Here is a 17,923-nt window from a genome sequence, read left to right on the forward strand (position 1 = left end):
CCAAGCTCACTCACATGGTTGTTTATAGGCTTTGGAGCCTCACAGGCTGTTGGATCAAGAGTTTCAGTTCTCTGGGCCTCGGTTGCTTACCACACTACGTGGGCCTCCTGGAAGTCAAAGAAGGAGAATTTTAGGAAGGGGAGAATGGTCAAGTCAATGGCCTATGGAAAAGTATCCTTCAGATCTAGCAGCTGCAAGGTAACTGCTGACCTCAGCAAGAGTGGGCAGTGGGTCAGGAACAATGTTACAATTGGTTGAGAAGTGAATGGGAAGGAGGGAAAGGGAGATTTGGCTAGTGGAGTCCAAACCAGGGTTGGCCAACAGGGGCTGGGTTGGGCCACTTGGGGAGCTTATACAAAATATGCCAATGCCTTATAGTTAGTTATAATGTATTATATATTTGAAAGTTGCTAAGAGAGTATATCTGGAAGTTCTTATCATGAAAAAAAAGTCTGTAACTGTGCGGTGATGGATGTTTACTAGACTTATTATGGTGATTTCACAATATATACAAATATGGAATCATTATGTTGTATACTTGAAATTGATACAGTGTTGTATGTCAATTATATCTTAATTAAAAAAATACCAGTTCCTAGACATCTTCCCTTTTGCGGGGAGGGACAACGAAGTTGAGGTTGAGAAAAGTTAAGTTACTTGCTCAAATTCCCATAGATAGAAGAGGGCAGAGCTGGGGTGAGAGCTCAGGCTCATCTGGAAGCCAAAGTTTGGTGGGTAGGCAATACTCTACTCTGGCTCCCCACAAGCCCATGTGAACATGAACCAGTCTTTCACTGACAGCTGGTAGCCTGGTGTGAGTTCCATTATATGATCTAGAACCCTAGTTAGCTTGTATGTAAAGAGGGTGTAATATTTACCTTGTGTTGTTATTGCAATGATTAAGTAAATTTATTTTTAATGCCCTCTTGCCAAAGACCACTTGGAATACACCTGTAGTTATGCAAGCTGGATTTATTACTCATTGCAGTGAGGGACACCATGAAGGTGTCTCAGTGAAAGGATGTTAGAAAATATTATTAAAGGATCTGGGCTCTTGTTAACAGACTTGGAGGTAGGCTTAAGAAAGCAGGGATCGTTCTATGAATGTGTGTCTTCATGAATCTTAGCCATAGGGAGGGCAGATTAGAGTAAGGCTAAGGCCATGAGTGGCCAAGAAGCAGCAGTCCCTCATATTAGGACAGCCGTGTGTTTGGTATTTTGTGGCTTGGATCATGTTCACATTTTGTCTATGTTCAGACATGATTGGTGAGTCTTGTCTTGTTCTTGTTTCTTGTGTTGTTCTTGGTCTTGTTCTTGTCTTGATCCATCGTGGTCCCAGAGAGGCCTTGTCTGATGCTGATGTTCTGTGAAACTGTTGATGTTCAGCGGGAGAACACCAAGGCCCAGTAAGAGTGCCAGGGTAGCTCTTAGAATATAAAGTATCGACTACAGTATTGGACTCACGTGTGTTCCACCAGCAGGGATTATGACTTTTATTATGCTCGCCCACATTGCCAGCTCAGGACCTTGGGTCATAGTGAGGCAGGCAGGGGGCTGAGACTTTTGGAGGAACCTAAAAGACAGATGTCTCTTCAAGCTGCAATGAACCACTTTCTTCCCCAGCTTCAGGCATTACATGAGGCCATTTCCAGGAGGTTGGGGGTATTTCAGCCTGGGGAGAATTTCAGAAACAGCAAAGAGAAGGCTGGCATCCTGGACTCTGCCTTTGCCTCCTTCCTCCAGTCACCCTGTACTGAGCCAGACCTGGGCTAGGTGCTGTGACAGCCACCACTTCATGGAAGACAGACAAGCAACCATGCTGAAAAACAGGGTAAAAGAGAACAGTGATAGGTGAGAGCCACCAACCATCTAGGCAGTGGTTCTCACACTTTCCTGAGCATTGGAATCACATGGGAACTTTAAAAATATTGCTGCCTGGGTCCCACTTCACTGGTTTAATTGGTTTGAGATGCTACGTGGGGCATTGCTATTTTAAAAACTCTCTGGGTGATTTAATACATTGCAAAGTTTGGGAACCACTGGTTTAATCCATCCATCTTCATGGTTTTTTTGGGGGGGGGGGTTAAGGCAGCTGTTAATCGGATAATAGCTGTGGCACCTCATTCCAGGCACTTGTATTTTAGATTCAAAACCTGACAATTTCAGGGGGTTTATAGATCCCAAGAAGCAAATTTGGGAACCTCTTGGGGGGGGGGGGGAGGTGTCTCATGGTTCCCAGCTGAAAATCCCCAGATACTGGAGTAGCCAGCCCCAATCTGGATGACTTGAGCTCTCTGACCCTTCTGAAAGAATGGCGCTGGTCCTTCTTCACAGAAACCGCGGGTTGGGGTCATCAAGCCGAGTTGCCTCAGGGCGAGGGTGCGGATCAGCAGCCAAGACTGGGCCGGTGTGCGCACGTGTGCGAGTGTGCACGCCGGTGTGCACGCCAGTGTGCGCGCGCGGGGCCGCTGGCGAGCGTGCGTTTCCGTTACCGGAGCCTCGGCAGCCTCAGGCTGCAGCGGCCGCTGCGGATGCGCGCCTAGCACCCCCTCCCAGCCAGTCCCCTCCCCCGGTGGCTCTCGCTCGCCCTCTTCCCTCCCCCGTCGGCCGCCTCCGAGTGTGCAGGGTAGCGCTCCCTCCGCGAGCCCCTCCAGCAGCCGCCCCGGCGCGCACTGAGCGCCGAGCCCGGGGCGCGCGTGGAGCCCCCTCCCAGCTGCAGAGCGACGATGAGCCGCGGCGTGGGGGTCGCGGAGAGCAGGTGAGCGCATCTGCGGGGCTGGGGGGTTCGGAAGGAGAAGGGGCGGAGCGGGCTCGCGCGACGGCTGGGCCCAACGTCGCCGAGTTGCAGAAAAGGCTTTGCTTCCTTCGGCAACCCCCAGACCCTCCCGGGCTCTCCCCTTGCCCTTCGCGGGCGCGGGCGGGGGCGAGGGCTCCACTGCCGTCCCGACATCCCCGCTCCGGCCGCGAAAACAAAGCACACTCCGGCGGCGGCGCCGGCCTCACGCGGGCCCAGAGCGTGGAGAGCCAGCGCGCCCCCCCTTGCCCCACTCCTGCCCTCTAGTCCTGGCCCGGGGTCTCGGCGGGCCGCACCTGGGTAGGGCCGCGGTGGCGGGGTCGCGCGCAGGTGCCCGCGCGGGAGGCGGCGGCGGCGCGCAGCTCCGGAGGCCGGGCGCTCCCGACCCAGAGGCGGGGCCTACAGGCGGCGCTGCTGTTGCCTGCGGCCGCGTTTCCCTGGCCGCCTGGGCTCGGCACCGCCGCGGTGGCAGGTGGGCCCGAGGTAGTTCTCGACCTCCTGGTGGAGCGGCTGCGGGCGGCCGGTGGGGGCCGTGGAGGGCAGGTCGCCCTGCGGCGCCCCCTTGCTCCCCGCGGTGGACTCGCGAGCTTCCCGCCTCCGCCGTGACTCTCCGCCCTCGAGGCTCGGTTTCTGCTGTCCTCATCTGCCCCTAGCTCCCGGGCTTCAGCTCTCGGGAGCCCCTGCGCCCTCCGTACTGGAAGAGGACTTGGGAGGTCGCTCCAGGAGGGTGCCCGGCGTTTTGCCAGACACTGTCGGCTTTTAAATTGTTGAGTCGAAGTCGAGGGTAGGATTGGTTCCCTTAACGCCCCCTCCCCGCCCCCACCTTGCCCAAGTGTGGCGGCCCTACCCGCGGCAGCCCCTCACCCCCGATGTGGCGCTAACACGTCTCCCGCACGGCAGGCTCCAATTAACATTGCTTGAAGGATTTCTGCTATTACTGTAAAGGGAGCCAATGCCTCTTTGTCACCAGACCTTTAAAAGTAGCTGCTTTTTACATGGGAATGTTTATTAAGAGCTAGTTTGGGGATGCTCTAAGGGTATTGTGGGCGTGTTCTCCAGTTACTATCATTTGCAAAAGGAGCTTTTAGCATCGGATGTAGTATTTCAGCAAGTGTGTGATGGGCACTTTGTGAAATATATCCTTTAGGTAATCCTTTTATTGCCGTTAAGCGCTTGCAGGAAGTCACCCAAAGCAGTGCAGAAACGCTCAGCAAGGATTCAGACTGCAGAAAATTTTCTTTTAGGACAGTCACTGCTGCAGAACCACGTTTCTACAGGAACAACTAGAGCAAGGAGCGAGTGCCCAAGTTTAACTAGAGCAAGGAGCGAGTGCCCAAGTTTAAAGTGTCTACGACTTAACTTTTTCGCGGGTCATTAAACATCAGGCCCAGTTTCTCACAGGGAGGAGGGAGGTTTTGTTTTTTTCTGCCACTGCCCTTTCTTTAAAACACTGTTGCAGTCAGGAAGGCAGCCTAGAAAAGTCTGTGTGTAGATAGGTTTGACTGTTTGGTTTCCTGAGGTTAAGATCACGGGTAAAACCACAGGACACGAACTGAGTCCACCTCGAGTATCAAAAACTGCTTACAGAGGATATTTACCCAACAGCAAGTCCTGGGAATGATTGTTAAAGAGCTCTGAATTAAATCTTTTCTAGAAGTCAAGTTTTCCCCCTGCCAGAACAATAAAGAGAGGAAGTGAATTGAAATATAGTATGTGACATTAACACAGTTATTTACACAAACAGAGCTAACTGAATTTTTCTGCTGACTACCCAGAACTACCAGCCCCTGTTGGTATTGCTGGAGGATATGGACCCACCCCAACTCTTTCCACCAAAACTCCTTAGTCCCCCATCTCTGATCTTTCTGGCCTCTTCAGGGAGATTGTTCGTAATGTGTCATTTTCATGTTTCAGATTGGCAACAAAGTCCATAAAATTCAGTATCAGCCAAGGGTGAGGTGCCAGTCTCTGTAAACTGGAAAACACCCCACAGATGCTAGCTACTGTTGCTTATAATTTTTAGTAGCTGCACAGCATTCCCTTCTCACAGTTTTGGCCATTTAAACTGTTTCTTACAGATTTTTTAAAATACTGAGGCATAGAGTCTTTATGTCTACCCTGTTCTTTCTGTCGCATATTTGTTCAATGAACACTTTTTTCCAGTGCAAATTATATGCCAGACCATGTGTTGGATGCTGGGGTTGTGGACTTCTTGGCTGTACACACCCCTTCACTCTCACTCATTGTTTTTTTTTTTTTTTTCAGTTCCCAGACTTGGAAACAAATTACAGTAGAGCAGTGCAATAACTGTATTCCTGCAGGTGTATATCACATGTTGTTTGTTCAGGGAGGGGAGAAGAGAAACAGGGTTGAGTCATGGGAATTCCCCCACCCCACACATCTTCAGCTCAGGAGAGCTCTCTTTGTTCACTCCGGGCACTCAGGATTTCTTTCTCTTTTCCTCCTTCCCTTCTTGTCTTCTCACTGCTGGAAATGTCCCAGCTGCCTCTCTTCTCCCTGCCAGCATGGTTCCAGCCCATTTCTCTCCTGGCCCCACTTCCCTTTGGAGTACGTTTTGCAAAGCTCTCACTGACAGGTACAAGGAGGAGGAAGGAAATAAACCCTGAAACTGTTTCCCCGCGTTCCTGCCGCCCCACAGCTAGCTGCCTTTTAGACCATATTCCCAGTGCAGTTAGCCACTTCATCTTGCCCTCCCACCAGCCAGGGTCCTTCTCCATTCACAACTCTGGCGAGTAAAGCTGGAGTTCTAGATACTTTCCTTTTCCTTTCCCTAGATGCCAAAAACCCTTTGTGTGTGTGTACACAATCAGACAGAAAACACAAGCATGGTAAGTTGAACATCACCAAGTGAACATTCTGTAACACACTGCCCAGGTCAAGACACAAAACATGGCACCCTAGATGGCCCTCTCATACTCTGATTACTCACAGTCATGTTTCTCCTTCCCAAAGGAACAAGAGATTAATTTTGCTTGTTTGTAAACATTCTAAAAATAGCATCATGCAGCATATAATTTTCATGTCTGGCTTGTTTTGTGCAACATTATGTTTGTTTGAGATGGATCCACAGTGTGGGGTGTAAGCAGTTCTTTTCATTGTGCTTGCTCACGGTACTCCCTTATATGATAATGTCACATTTTTGTTCATCCATTTCTTACTCTTAGTGAGCATGATAGTTCCTTCCAGTTTTTGCCTAATACAAATAATATGCAGTGAGTCCTTCAGCCTTTTGTTACCCAAAGACCTACCAGTTCCACCATTATTTTTTCCTATTGGAGTAACTTAAAAAGGGGATGGGGTGGGTGAAGGAGCTGGCCGGTTGAGCCAGCTCCATGCATTTTCCATCTTTGCCAGCGCTAAGGACCTTTGGAAGAACCTAAGACTGTGCTTTCATTAGGGACCTGAACATTGAAGAAGAAAACCCATAGGATGGCTTCTTTTGTGAGCGAGCTGATTGGAAGTGGTGATCTTTGGGAAGAAAGAAGAAAAGAAAATAGGTCATGATAGGAAGCCAGCTTGGTTCAGGCAGCATCCTCAAGGGGATGGACAGCTGATGGCTCCAGGTGCCCACATCTCTCCTGCCCCCACTCCCCCACCTGCCTCTTCCCTTTATTGAGTCTCTGATCTACCTCAGGGCTCAAGCTCCTGGAGGGCTTGGCATGTATGGAAGTCTTTCTGTCTTGGCTTGTGGGGAGGGCACTGTTGGCTTCCAGAGCTTGGTCCTGAATGAAGACACTTTCCTTGGAGAGTGCTTTAAAAGTTACCTAGCTCCCTTGGAGGTTTTGGTCACCTAGTACTACAACTGCCTCTGCAGGGGTACTGGCTCTTGTGGCCTGGGGGACTGAGGTTTTCTTTGGGGAAATGCTTAGGCCTCTGGACTCAACACAAACAGTGTCTTAACCTGCAGGTTGTCAGAGGGTCGTACGCGTTCAGGCAGTTCCCGTGGAAGACGTTGAGGACAGCAGATTCTGGAACCCTGCACTATTGACTTCCTTCTCTGCTTTCACGTTTTCAGTCTTCCCAGGATGGAAATGTAGAGACTACTCAGCAGACTGAATAATTGCCACTAGCCTCCTGGGGGTTACCATCAGTTTGGTCTCCCCCTCCCTGACCTTCCTCATCCCCTGCTTCGCTCCCCCTGACCATACTTGCTTTCCTCCTGTTCCTGGGCCTTGATCCACTCTTTCCTGTCTCAGACAGGAGCTGCCCCGCTACTTCCAGTTCTTCTCTCCTGTCCATTTCTGCTGTACTTTGTCGTTCAGCTTAAATGTCACTTCCCCTGGGAGCCCTCCCCAATTCCTCAATCTTAGAGGAGCTCTCTTGTCATTCTCTCAAGCACTTCCTGTCTCCGATACAGGAAGTCAGGCTTCACCATCAGGCTGATAGGCTGGGGAAGGCACAGACCTGTTCCTTTGTTTACTGGTATCTGGCACACACGCTCCACACGTATTAGTTGAATAAATTGATGAAGAAACCAGGAGACCTGGGACAAGTTGTGATACTGTGTCTGCTTATAACTTGCTCTGTGATCGTGGGTATATATTCACTTACCCTCTCCTAGATTCCCTCTCCCCTTGTAGAATGATGCATCAGACTGGAAGATCTTGTAGGTTCCTTTCATTTTCAGCTTTTTCTGAGCCTAATAGCTAGAGGATCCTGTTTGTGGGGAAGCAGCACTCTTTGAAAATGCAAGATGGCCTTAGCATCATGGTTTAATTGGCTATGTAGTTAGCCATGTGCCTGTGATCTTAGCATAAGAGCTCAGTTCTTCCCAGTTCCTCAGAGCCTGCTCTGGGCTAACACTATACTTATGTTTATTTTTATTTTACTCTCCCTGCCTCATATACAGATGTATTTGTTTTCTGATCTGTCTTCTTCCTCCCTTGGGACAAGGTTCATGTGTCTTATGTTACTTTTATATCCCCTCTGCCTAGTGCAGCACCTGTCATAGGGTAAATAGGCGTTTGTTCTTCTGAGTTGACGGGAAAGAGATCTGTCTTATAGAGAATATTATTTGCATTGGGACTATGTCCTGGGAAGTATAGTTATTTCATGATTGTGCATTTTAACTCTAGTTTGTGGCTAACATAAAATCTTTTTCACTTTCTTTAACTGATTTACTTATGGGTTTTACTTTACTTGTTATGGTCTGTTTTCTAGAAGGTTGATAGGGGCTAAAAGAAGTAAAACCTGGGGGTTACCATTAGTTTGGTTACAGATGGTTTAATTCTGGTGAGAAGTTAGAGGAGGATTTGGGGCTTATTATGGATGTAATTATGCCTAAAAACTCTGTTTACCTACAGTGGAGAATTACCTTCATCGGCAGTAGGAACCTTAGTAGGAAGAAAGACTGGTGTTTTGTCATTATTCTGCTTGGCAGAATTCTTAGCTTTTTGTTGTTAAACTGTACTGATAAAAGTTTGGACTCTGCAATCAGATAGACCATGATTCTTGAATGAGTCACCCAAGATCTCTGAGCATTATTTCTTCTTCTGTGTGATGGGGATACTTACTAGCCCAGTGTTAGGCACTTAAAAGATGGTCATGATGTTTAAATGAGCTGGTCGACATAAGGCTGAGTCCTTGGCTTAATTTCCAGCACACAGCAAACATTTAACACATACATATTAAGACTTTATTTTTACTTTAAGGATTGTTAAAAATCTTTAGGTGGAGACTTATTACTTACAGAGCCAGATTGGAGTGAAATCATTCTTATGCCCAATAGTCACCTGCCCAGGCTGCACAGAGTCAAGCTGGCTGCCAAGGGGGGAGATGGGGCTTCCTCCGAGAGCTTGGAATGCTTGTGTTCTGGTTCTCCTGCATCGCTCCTGCCCCGGGTGGGTTTGGCCACATGACGCAAGCAAGACCTCTGAGCTGCACGTGGGGATGGCAGTCCTGGCCACGTCTTCCTGGCAGAGTTCGTGTGAGGAACTGGTGCTCTTGTGGTTCTGAAAGCATTCTTGGAAGTTTTAAGGTCCTGAACCTATGTGAGGATTTGGTGTTGCTCTCAGGTTTCATTTAATTGCAGCTATGACTTAATTCTGACAACAACTGGTTTTACTCATTTGCACTTAGTTTCACAGAATCCACATTTTCCAACAAACAGGTAATAAACACTCTCACTTAATATTAGCACTTTGAAGTTTTTAAGCTCGTATTTTATGTCCTGTAGCAGCTCAGGGACACGCATATATATATGTTAAGATTTTATTTATTTATTTGACAGAGATCACCAGTAGGCAGAGACAGGCAGAGAGAGAGGAGGAAGCAGGCTCCCTGCTGAGCAGACAGCCTGATGTGTGGCTCAATCCCAGGACCCTGAAATCATGACCTGAGCTGAAGGCAGAGGCTTAACCCCCTGAGCCACCCAGGCTCCCCGGCAGCATTTATATTTGATGCTGGTGTTGGAACTGCAGGAAAATTCTACCTAGTAACAGTGATGAAATCCATATCAGTATTTAAGGATCTTCAGGTGCTGAATAGATGTCCCTGCCCCTTTCCTACTTCTCTCTAGTCCCTGAATTACACTGAGAGCATTTGGACTAGCTGCTCTCTTTTGATAGTTGCTGTGGTTTTGCTTTAGGACAGCGCCCATGATAGAAGAGAGGGTGGCCACCTAGCATTCATTCAGTTGCAAGGGGCCCTGTGGATCCCCTGGAGTCTGGCTTTCCTGAGGCGGGGTGGGGGATGGGGGTGGGGGAGAGAGTTGCCTTGTTGTGGGGAGAGGAGCTGCGTCCTCCTCATCCGGTCTAAGCCCCACCCCCATCACTGTCCCTCGGTTGGTGCCTGGTGTCTCTGTGTGGGGGAGCTGGCCTTCTACCTCTGGGCCTCACTAATCTCATCTTGTACACCACTCACTCTCATCTACTTCATGGAGAAAATAAAGGCTTTATGCAGAGGCTTTCTGGGTTTTAGCAAAAGTTGTAGTATCTAAGCAGATGGATACATGTCTGAAAACAGATAAGCCGCTGCAGAAAGGGGAAAATGAAAGTGCTAGTAAGGAGAAAAATAGTTTTGTTGAGAACACAGAAGTGGGTTTTAACCAGGCATAATTTATGCAATAAGAATGACGAACTTTCAATCCATGTTCTCATAATTCAAATTAAAAGACATAGTGACTGCATTATAAGAGGTAGGAGTCTAGAGAAAGGAGGTGTCACATCTGGCTTATTCTTTTAGACATTTCATTAAAAACTATATTTTAGGGGCACCTGGGTGGCTCAGTGGGTTGAGCCTCTGCCTTTGGCTCATGTCATGATCTCAGGGTGCTGGGAACCAATCCCGCATCCGCTTCTCTGCTCAGCAAGGAACCTGCTTCTCCTTCTCTCTCTGCTTGCTTCTCTGCCCACTTGTGGTCTTTCTCTGTGTTCAATAAATAAATAAAATCTTTTATTTTTTAATTTTTTATTTTAAAAAAATGTTTTTTAAAGATTTTATTTATTTATTTGACAGAGAGAGAGAGAGGGAAATCGTTAAGTAGGTAGAGAAGCAGCAGAGAGAGAGGGGGAAGGAAGTTCCCTGCCAAGCAGAGATCCCGATTTGATGCAGGGCTCGATCCCAGAACCCTGAGATCATGACCTGAGCCGAAGGCAGAGGCTTAACCCATTGAGCCACCCACCCGCTCCAATCAATAAAATCTTTAAAAAAAAAAAAAAAACAAACCAAAAACCATATTTTAGCCTTTCTTGGTTTCTTAAAGCATTTCCCAATTACAACTTCGCCACCATGGCCTGACCTTTTGAGCAAGAGTTGAGGATTAAAAAACAAAAGGATTTAAGTCTGAAAACGAGGATGTGTATATTTCCTAGAACCATGGAGCTTGGGAAATACCAAATATTTGGGGACGTTTACCTAAAATCTTGAGTTGAGGAGGCTTACAACACCAACATCTGGGCGTCCCAACTGACATGGGAGAAGAAGAGGGAGAGGGAAAGCAGTTGGTCAGCCGCCCTTGCTGGCTGGGTCCTCACTTTGCTCCCAGGGTTGGGATTTGGGGGTGGAGTGGTGGGCAGGGAGGGAAGGCACTGGGCCAGGCAAGTGTGTGGGCTTTGAAGTCATAAAGGGCTAGAGTCGGGTGCTCTTTCTCTAGTCCTTAGCTCTGTGACCCTGAGGAAGTTAATTAAGCTGTCTGAGCCAGTCTCTGCATTAGTAAAATGGCCTTCAGAGACTTTTTTTGCGGTGATGGAATGAGAAAATAAAGATTTTAAACATGTATAAGTGCAAATAACATCATTGTTGTTTTCTTCCTCTCTTTTCATTTATTCCTCAAAGATTCTGATTCAGTGGGCCCAAAACAGCAGTTTTTAGAGCGTACCTCAAATAACTCTCCTGTTCCTCAGACTATACCATGAGAAGTGCTGTTCTTCCATGATGAATAGCAGTTTTGGCATTAAGGGGAGGGCTGGGCTGTCACTTCTCTGCACACACACCTCCCAGAGGTGCCCCAACACCCCCTGCAGAGTGCATGTTCACAGATCCTCCAAAGTTGGGGCACATGATTTGCAAGGCCATAGGCAGTGACCCTAGGTGGGGGTGGTGATACAGAGAGTGATGTGTGTGTGTGTGTGTGTGAGAGAGAGAGAGAGAGAGATCCAGGGTGTGCTTGGGACACCGAAGATCTTTCACTCTGGGTGAGCGCATGGAGGGGAGACACCGGAGCAGGGTGGAGGTCATTGTGCACCCTCCCAAGGAGCTTAGGTTTAGCTAGAAACCAGTGAGAAGCCACAGAAGGGTATAAGCAAAGGTGTGAGGAGACCACACTGATAGTCACTGATGAGCCAGGAGAGGGAGACTGCAGGCATGCATAGTAATTATGAGAAAATTACCTTGAGGGCCCATGGTGAGAGACGGGGTGGGGGGGTGGGGGGGAGCGCACTGGAACTGAGGGAGAGAGTGTATGCTGAGGAGGGGACAGATTTGAGAGGTGTCTAGAGGGGGCTCAGGAGGACTGGCTGCTTGATGAGCAAGAAGGGGCAGGAGCTGGTGAGGGCCGAGGTCCCAGCTAGGTGCCCTCGGGATGTGATTCTCTGCAGAGACAGGTCAGGAGGAGCAGGTTCTCCCTGAAGACAGGTAGTAGCGTAGTTAATTTAAAGTGCTTAACAGCATAGCTAATTTAAAATAGTTAATTTAAAGACCCTGGGCATCTGGGACTCCAAGAAGAGGACTGGGAAGGAGGTGCAGATTTAGGATCAGAAACCCTGTGTGAAGAGGCACCCTGAGGTGGTGTGAGGTGGGAAGACAAGGGCGCACAGGGGTGACTCCTGATCACGTAGCTGCTGCTACCCTGGGGGCTGATGGAGGCTGGTGGGGGGGTGAAGCACACAGAGAGTGGGGAGGTCACTGCCACAGGGGAGGTGGGAGGTGGCAGCAGACCAGGTAAGAAGGGACGCGGAAGCCACGGAAAAGCCCGCCACCTGCTTCATCTTGTGAGGCCGTGGTCTCTGAGGACTGCAGAGGGCCCACTGGGTCTGTTGGCCAGGAGTCCGTGGCAGCGTGGGAGAGCAGAAGCCAGGTGGCTTTGAGTGCAGGGGGCATTGGGGAGAGGGAGAGTGGAGACCATGTGCATAGGGCATGGAGAGTTCAGGCATGGAGAGGACAAGGGAGAGGCCTTCTTGTTACATGCTTGCTACAGGAGCCCTCACTATTTGGGTGCCATATGTGAGGGAGAAGGCCAGGGAGGCAGAGCAAGATGACCAGGGAGAGGGAGGATGACTCACGCAACCAGATGGAGGGCTGGATGCCAGCGCGGGATGGGCAGTTAGGACTGTGTGCCTAGGGATGTGACAGAGGAAGGCCAGATGGCTGGGCATGACTGGCAATCCCGTGAGCCTGGAAGGTATGGTGCTGGCTCCTGGGGGTGTGATGGGACCAGAAGGGGTCAGGTGCACTCCCAAGAAGCCCCACTGATGAGTTTGGCCTGGCAGTACGTGGGGTCAGGCCACAGGTGGAGAGTGAGAGGGGCAGGAAAACCTTTGAGGAGGGAGAGAGTTCTTTAATTTGCAGCATTTCTGGAGAAACAATATAATGATCATTTTGAAGATTTTTGTAATTATTTTATATAAAATTAGTATCGGTTTTTCAAAGTCTTTTTCTTTTCTTGTTGCAGTGATGACCCTCACAATGCCCCTTCAGAAGGAAAAGGTACGGTACTCCTAAGTCAGTGTGGAGGTGTTAAAAAACTTACACTCTGTGGAGCATTTGCCGTTTTCGAGAATGATCATTTATTTTACTTATGGACTGTGGCTACTCTGTTGCATTCAGGCATTTCCCAACTGCTGCCTTGCAAGCCTGCCTCCTTACACGAAGGGCAAGGAGTGACTGAAGAAGGAGGCACGCCGCCCCAGACTGGTAGGTGGCAGTTTCCCTAAGCGAGGAAACCGACTAGGAGGCTGGTCTTGGTCTGCTTGGGACTTTGAAGCTGGGTGAATGTTCGTTCATACCTTGAGCGTTGTGTGTCAGGGTGAGTGCTGGCCAACTAAGGGGATAAGACAGGGCCTCCGTCTTCAAGGCCTCACAGACCAACTGCGAGACAAGCGGCCACTGTTTGCCAGTTGGTCCGTGTGACAGGAGGGGTCGCCGAGGAGGCGTGGCTAAGCCGGTGGGGAGGAGGACCGCAGAAGTGACTTTGGGCTGGGTTTGAATGGATCCCTGGGAACTCCAGAGGTGAGGCTTGGTGGAGGGACTTCCGGACTTCCTGGAAAGGCTTGGAGAAGGAGCGGCAGTCATCCTGGCGTTCAAGTTTGGGGACTAGGGGAGTGGTTAAAATAGATTGATTCTAGGCCAGCGGTTCTCAGCCCTGGCTGCACGTTGCAGCCATCTGGAGACTTTAAAGGTAAATACTGCTGTTCAGGCCCCACCCCAGACCAGCTAAATCAGAACCTCTAGGGAAGGGCTGAGTCCGGGCATGGATGTGTTGAGAAAGCTTTCCCGGTGGTTCCAAGGTGCAGCGAGCATTGAGAACCCCTGTTCTGTACTTCTAGCCCTGCAGGTGGGCTGGCCTCCGCTTTCATGATTGGACAGTCGTGAGGAGAACGGTGTAAATACGTTGTGAAGTGTTTTACATAAATATATGTAAAGTATACATATACAAAATGAATAAAAAAATGAGTAAATACATGTAAACAAGTTAACATATATACGTGCCTGGCGCATAGAACACTCAGAACAAGCTGCTGTGGGCTGCGATTATTCTTGTTCTCGACATTATTCTCAGATCTTTTCCTTCCTCCCTGTAACCGCTGCCACTCCTTCCGTACGAACATAGGGAGGGAGGGTTTGGGAATAATGCTAATAGCTTTTCATGTGTGTACTTGCTGTGTGGAGGGGGAGGCAGGGTCTGGAAACTGGGAGGTACAGAGAATGAGGAGTGGGGGTGGGGGAATGAGCCTGGCCGGCAGGTTGGGCCTGGGCCGCTCCTGGGGTCTGCCAGGAGAGGCCCAGGTGTCCCTGGAAGTGGCGGTCGGGATCCTACTGGGGAGTTGGTGCCACGCCTGCTGAGGGCTCTAGGGGGAAGAGAGGCTGGGAATGTGGGGCCTGGGGCATTAATTGGGGAGGGGGGTGGTGGGAGAAGAGAAGAGTGGCAAGGCCACTGGTGGAAAGCTTTGAGAGAGGTAGGAGAACCAGGACAGACATCTCGGGAGGGTCTTGTGGGCAGGAGGGAGTGATGGGTGTCTACCTGCAGGAGTTCTTTTCTGGGGGTTAGTGGTCCTTTAGAGACACCAGGGAGAGGATTTCCAGCAAGCTGTGGGAACAGAAGCGTGATTGCAGTGGACTGACACGTGGAGTCGGGGGTGAGGAGGAAGGAGGAGGGAGCGTTCTTGGGGACCACTTTTTCCAGAAGTAGTTGGATAATAGGGACTACATTTGTCCTGTGCTTCAGTCAGTGGCATGCCCACTCCAGGACTTCTGCACAGTTGTGTCACTGGCCTCGTGTGTGTGACATGTCCAGATGTGCAAATGCAGGAGCCAGACGGGAGCAGGGAGGGCGAGTCACCACTGAGAAGGGCTTGAGCAACAACCAGAGGAAGTGATTCCCGCAGCCAGAGGGTTAACAGGAGCTTGTACTCAGTATGTTCTATCCAGTTCCAGAGAAAAACAAGCCCCCTCTTAGAGAAACCAGACTGGTTTTGGACTCAATAGAATTTATTAAATTAGGAAGAAATTAGTTGAGTTTGCATCTATTTTATAATAGATATAATTAAAAAATAGTTCTTACTTTTTATTCACTGCGAACTTCCCTTGGTGTATGTTTCTGTTCAGGAGAGGACAGCAGTTCTGAGAGCAGCTCTGAGAGTGAATCTGGTGAGTAACGTATGCTTTTCCTTAATCACGGAATCCTGGTTAAACCTATGAGCCTTCATTTTTATTTTAAAGTAACGCACACATCCCTTATATGGTTTGAGGACCTATTACTAGCATGGTTTTCTGAAGTCCTGAAGAAGTGCCTACGTGGTAAATACTTTCCAGTTGGCAAGCGAAGTGGGAGGACAGGATGAGCTGAAGAAGAAAGGCAGGAAATGGTTGCTGGTGGCGAGAGCCAAGCATTTTACCTGTTCTCCCATTAGTCCGTGTTTCCTCTTGGTTGTCCAAAGAGTTTGATTTAGACTTCTTGGCTTTTTGTAGATAATGAGGAACCAGAACCAGAACAAACAAGTGAGTATATCCTTCCTCTCGGTTCTATTTTTTGTCGTTGAAAGGAAGAAAGGGGAGGATAGCCTCTGGGATTTTTACATTACCGATCACTTGCTCGTTATCTTTCTCCCCGTGCAAGATTAAGGTGAACGTTAGGAAACTTCTCTAAGTGTTTTGGAAATGTGAACTCACTACACAGGGCAAAAAAAAGCATGTGCCTGTGATGTGCGTCGGTACCAAGACTGTACATGTGCTGTGCTGCTCTGAGGCCCCTGCCTGAGGGGCCTGCGGTAAGCGGCCGCAGCTTGCCTCGGTGGGGCTCGCTGCTCAGGATTGTGGCCCACTGACTGTCTGCCGCTGCAAGTGCTCCATTTGTGCTTGGGGGTTTCTGGCGTGCTGTTGTAGCTCTCCGTGAACAACTTGAGAATGAAACCACTTGAAGGGAATTCTAAATATAAAATATGGTTTTTGTCGAAAGTTTTGTGAGTGACTAAGCTTGTATTTTAAGTGATTTTCTTTTTACTGTAGGACCCTCCTCCCCCCTCCAGTTCTTAGACTCTGATCTGCCCCTGAATGCTGTAGCAGGGCAGTCAGAGGGCTCCTTTGCAGTACTTAAAATAAATGAAGTCTCTTCGCTCATAAGTCCTTAGATAGTCTGATTCTCTCTGCAATTTCTCAGTGGAGAACCTGTGATGGTAACTGTAAGTTCTTGCAATCATGTTATACATTGAGGAGAAGCTGTGATAATGTGTGTAATAGTGTGTAGCACCCTCGTGGAGATGTCATATTCTGATAGCCATAAAGCAAAAATGTATGCCAACCCTCTCACCCCCAATTCTCTGTACATTATGGATTATTTCATCCTCCAAAATGCAGTCGAAAGTCCAGCCTCCGTAGATTGGATTAAAATAGGAATCAAACTAGAAAGCTGGCATTGGATCAGGTTTCTGCTGTTATCCCTGGTAATAACTGGGTAAAGGGCCGTAGAGACATGGAGTCCAGAGTCAGGACCCTCAGGGTCCAGAAGCTAGGCCAGGGCCAGGGCCTCACCCAGGCAGGCAACATAGGTGGAAGGCAGTGTTCAGTGAGGCTCAAGATAGGCTCAGAATTGGTGCGGTCAGTGTGGTCAGCAGGGCAAACGTGGAGCACCGAGGGGCTGGCCCTTGGCTGGGTTAGACATCTTGGTATTCTCTGGCAGTCCCAAGAGTCCTGGCATCTTCTGTGGGCGGGCCGAGGATGCCTGTCTTTGGAGCGAGCCCCAGGTCATGGAAGAGTCCTGCTTTCCCCCAAAATTATTCTCTTTGTTAAAATGTCTGTGATTCTTCACCTGCATTCTCAGGTCGGGTGGAAAGACCAGGTGGGCTGCCTTGGACTGTTTGCTCCTCTGTGCTCTAGCTAACAGTGCAGCCTACCCGTTCCCTTCCCAAGTGGATATGCTTTCTACTCACAGGCATGAACTCTGGGGTCACCCAACGATGCTTGAAGGGAAGCTGTGGTTGATAAGTTGGGGAGAATTACATCAATTTCTCTGCTTTGGCTGGGAAGACCTGGTCAGAGGCTCGGTGTTTGCTGGTTAGGATTCTCTGATCTCTTTCACTTTCTCTTCTCCTAAGGCAGAAAACCATGGGCTGTGGATGAAATACAACGCAGACTTACAGCCAACCAATAAAGTAGAATTTTATGATCCTTTATAAGATAGTGACTGAGGAAATATGATTGGAGGGTAGTGTGGTGCAGGAGGTGGTCGGTATTTCAGATCTATAGTGTTCTGAGTCCAGGACTCTGAATACTTTTAATCTCTGTTGCCATGTGATCTTAATTTTTTTTTTTTTTTTTTTAAAGCTGGAGCTCCCGATAGGCTGACAAATCAGGCAGCTTGTGTGTGCTGGGGTGGAGCGCTGTCCTGGGGGGTGTCTGTACCTTCTGGGCGTGGGGGATGGCATAGGACCTTGTATATGTATTGATGAGTGCCTTACCCATGGGGTGACCCTCCCAGAGGTTGTTCAGATGTCTACAATATAAAACCAAGCATTTGACACATTAGGTCTTGCCTTAAGTGACAGGAATTGTTGTCTAGAATTTGTAAATTTTTTAATGAGTCCCACCTATCACCGTAGCAAAATAATAGTTAATAATAGTTATGTAACACTTACTGAATTAGGGCATGGTCATTTAATTTTCCTTAATTTTGGGGGGGGATGGTATTATTCTAATCCCCATTTGATAGATGTGGAAAGTGAAGCATGGGGACACTTAGTAATGCCACCAGAGAGGTCAAGTTCATGCAACTAGTGACCAGTGTAGATAATAGAAAAATTCATTGCTGTTCCCTTTCTTTCTTTAAAAAAAAAAAAAAGATTTTATTTGTTTATTGAGAGAGAGTGAGAGAGAGAGAGAGAGAATATGAGAGAGAGAGAACAAGAGCAGGGTGAGGGGCAGAGGGAGAAGTAGACACCCTACTGTGCAGGGAGCCCA

General features: G+C 48.8%; 1 protein-coding gene across 1 annotated transcript in view; it reads left to right on the plus strand.

Moving 5' to 3' along the window:
• The first annotated feature begins 2,451 nt into the window (after positions 1 to 2,451).
• The window catches only part of LOC131824927 (uncharacterized), a 34,602-nt gene continuing 19,130 nt past the window's right edge, over positions 2,452 to 17,923 (plus strand). Inside the window, exons 1-5 of the mRNA XM_059163650.1 lie at positions 2,452 to 2,758; positions 12,924 to 12,958; positions 13,079 to 13,165; positions 15,077 to 15,118; positions 15,440 to 15,469. Of these exons, the coding sequence (XP_059019633.1) occupies positions 2,727 to 2,758; positions 12,924 to 12,958; positions 13,079 to 13,165; positions 15,077 to 15,118; positions 15,440 to 15,469 (226 nt within the window). The 5' untranslated portion in view covers positions 2,452 to 2,726. The remainder of the gene's footprint in view (positions 2,759 to 12,923; positions 12,959 to 13,078; positions 13,166 to 15,076; positions 15,119 to 15,439; positions 15,470 to 17,923) is intronic.

The sequence above is a fragment of the Mustela lutreola genome, chromosome 2 (genome assembly GCF_030435805.1).
Source record: "Mustela lutreola isolate mMusLut2 chromosome 2, mMusLut2.pri, whole genome shotgun sequence".
Lineage (NCBI taxonomy): Eukaryota > Metazoa > Chordata > Mammalia > Carnivora > Mustelidae > Mustela > Mustela lutreola.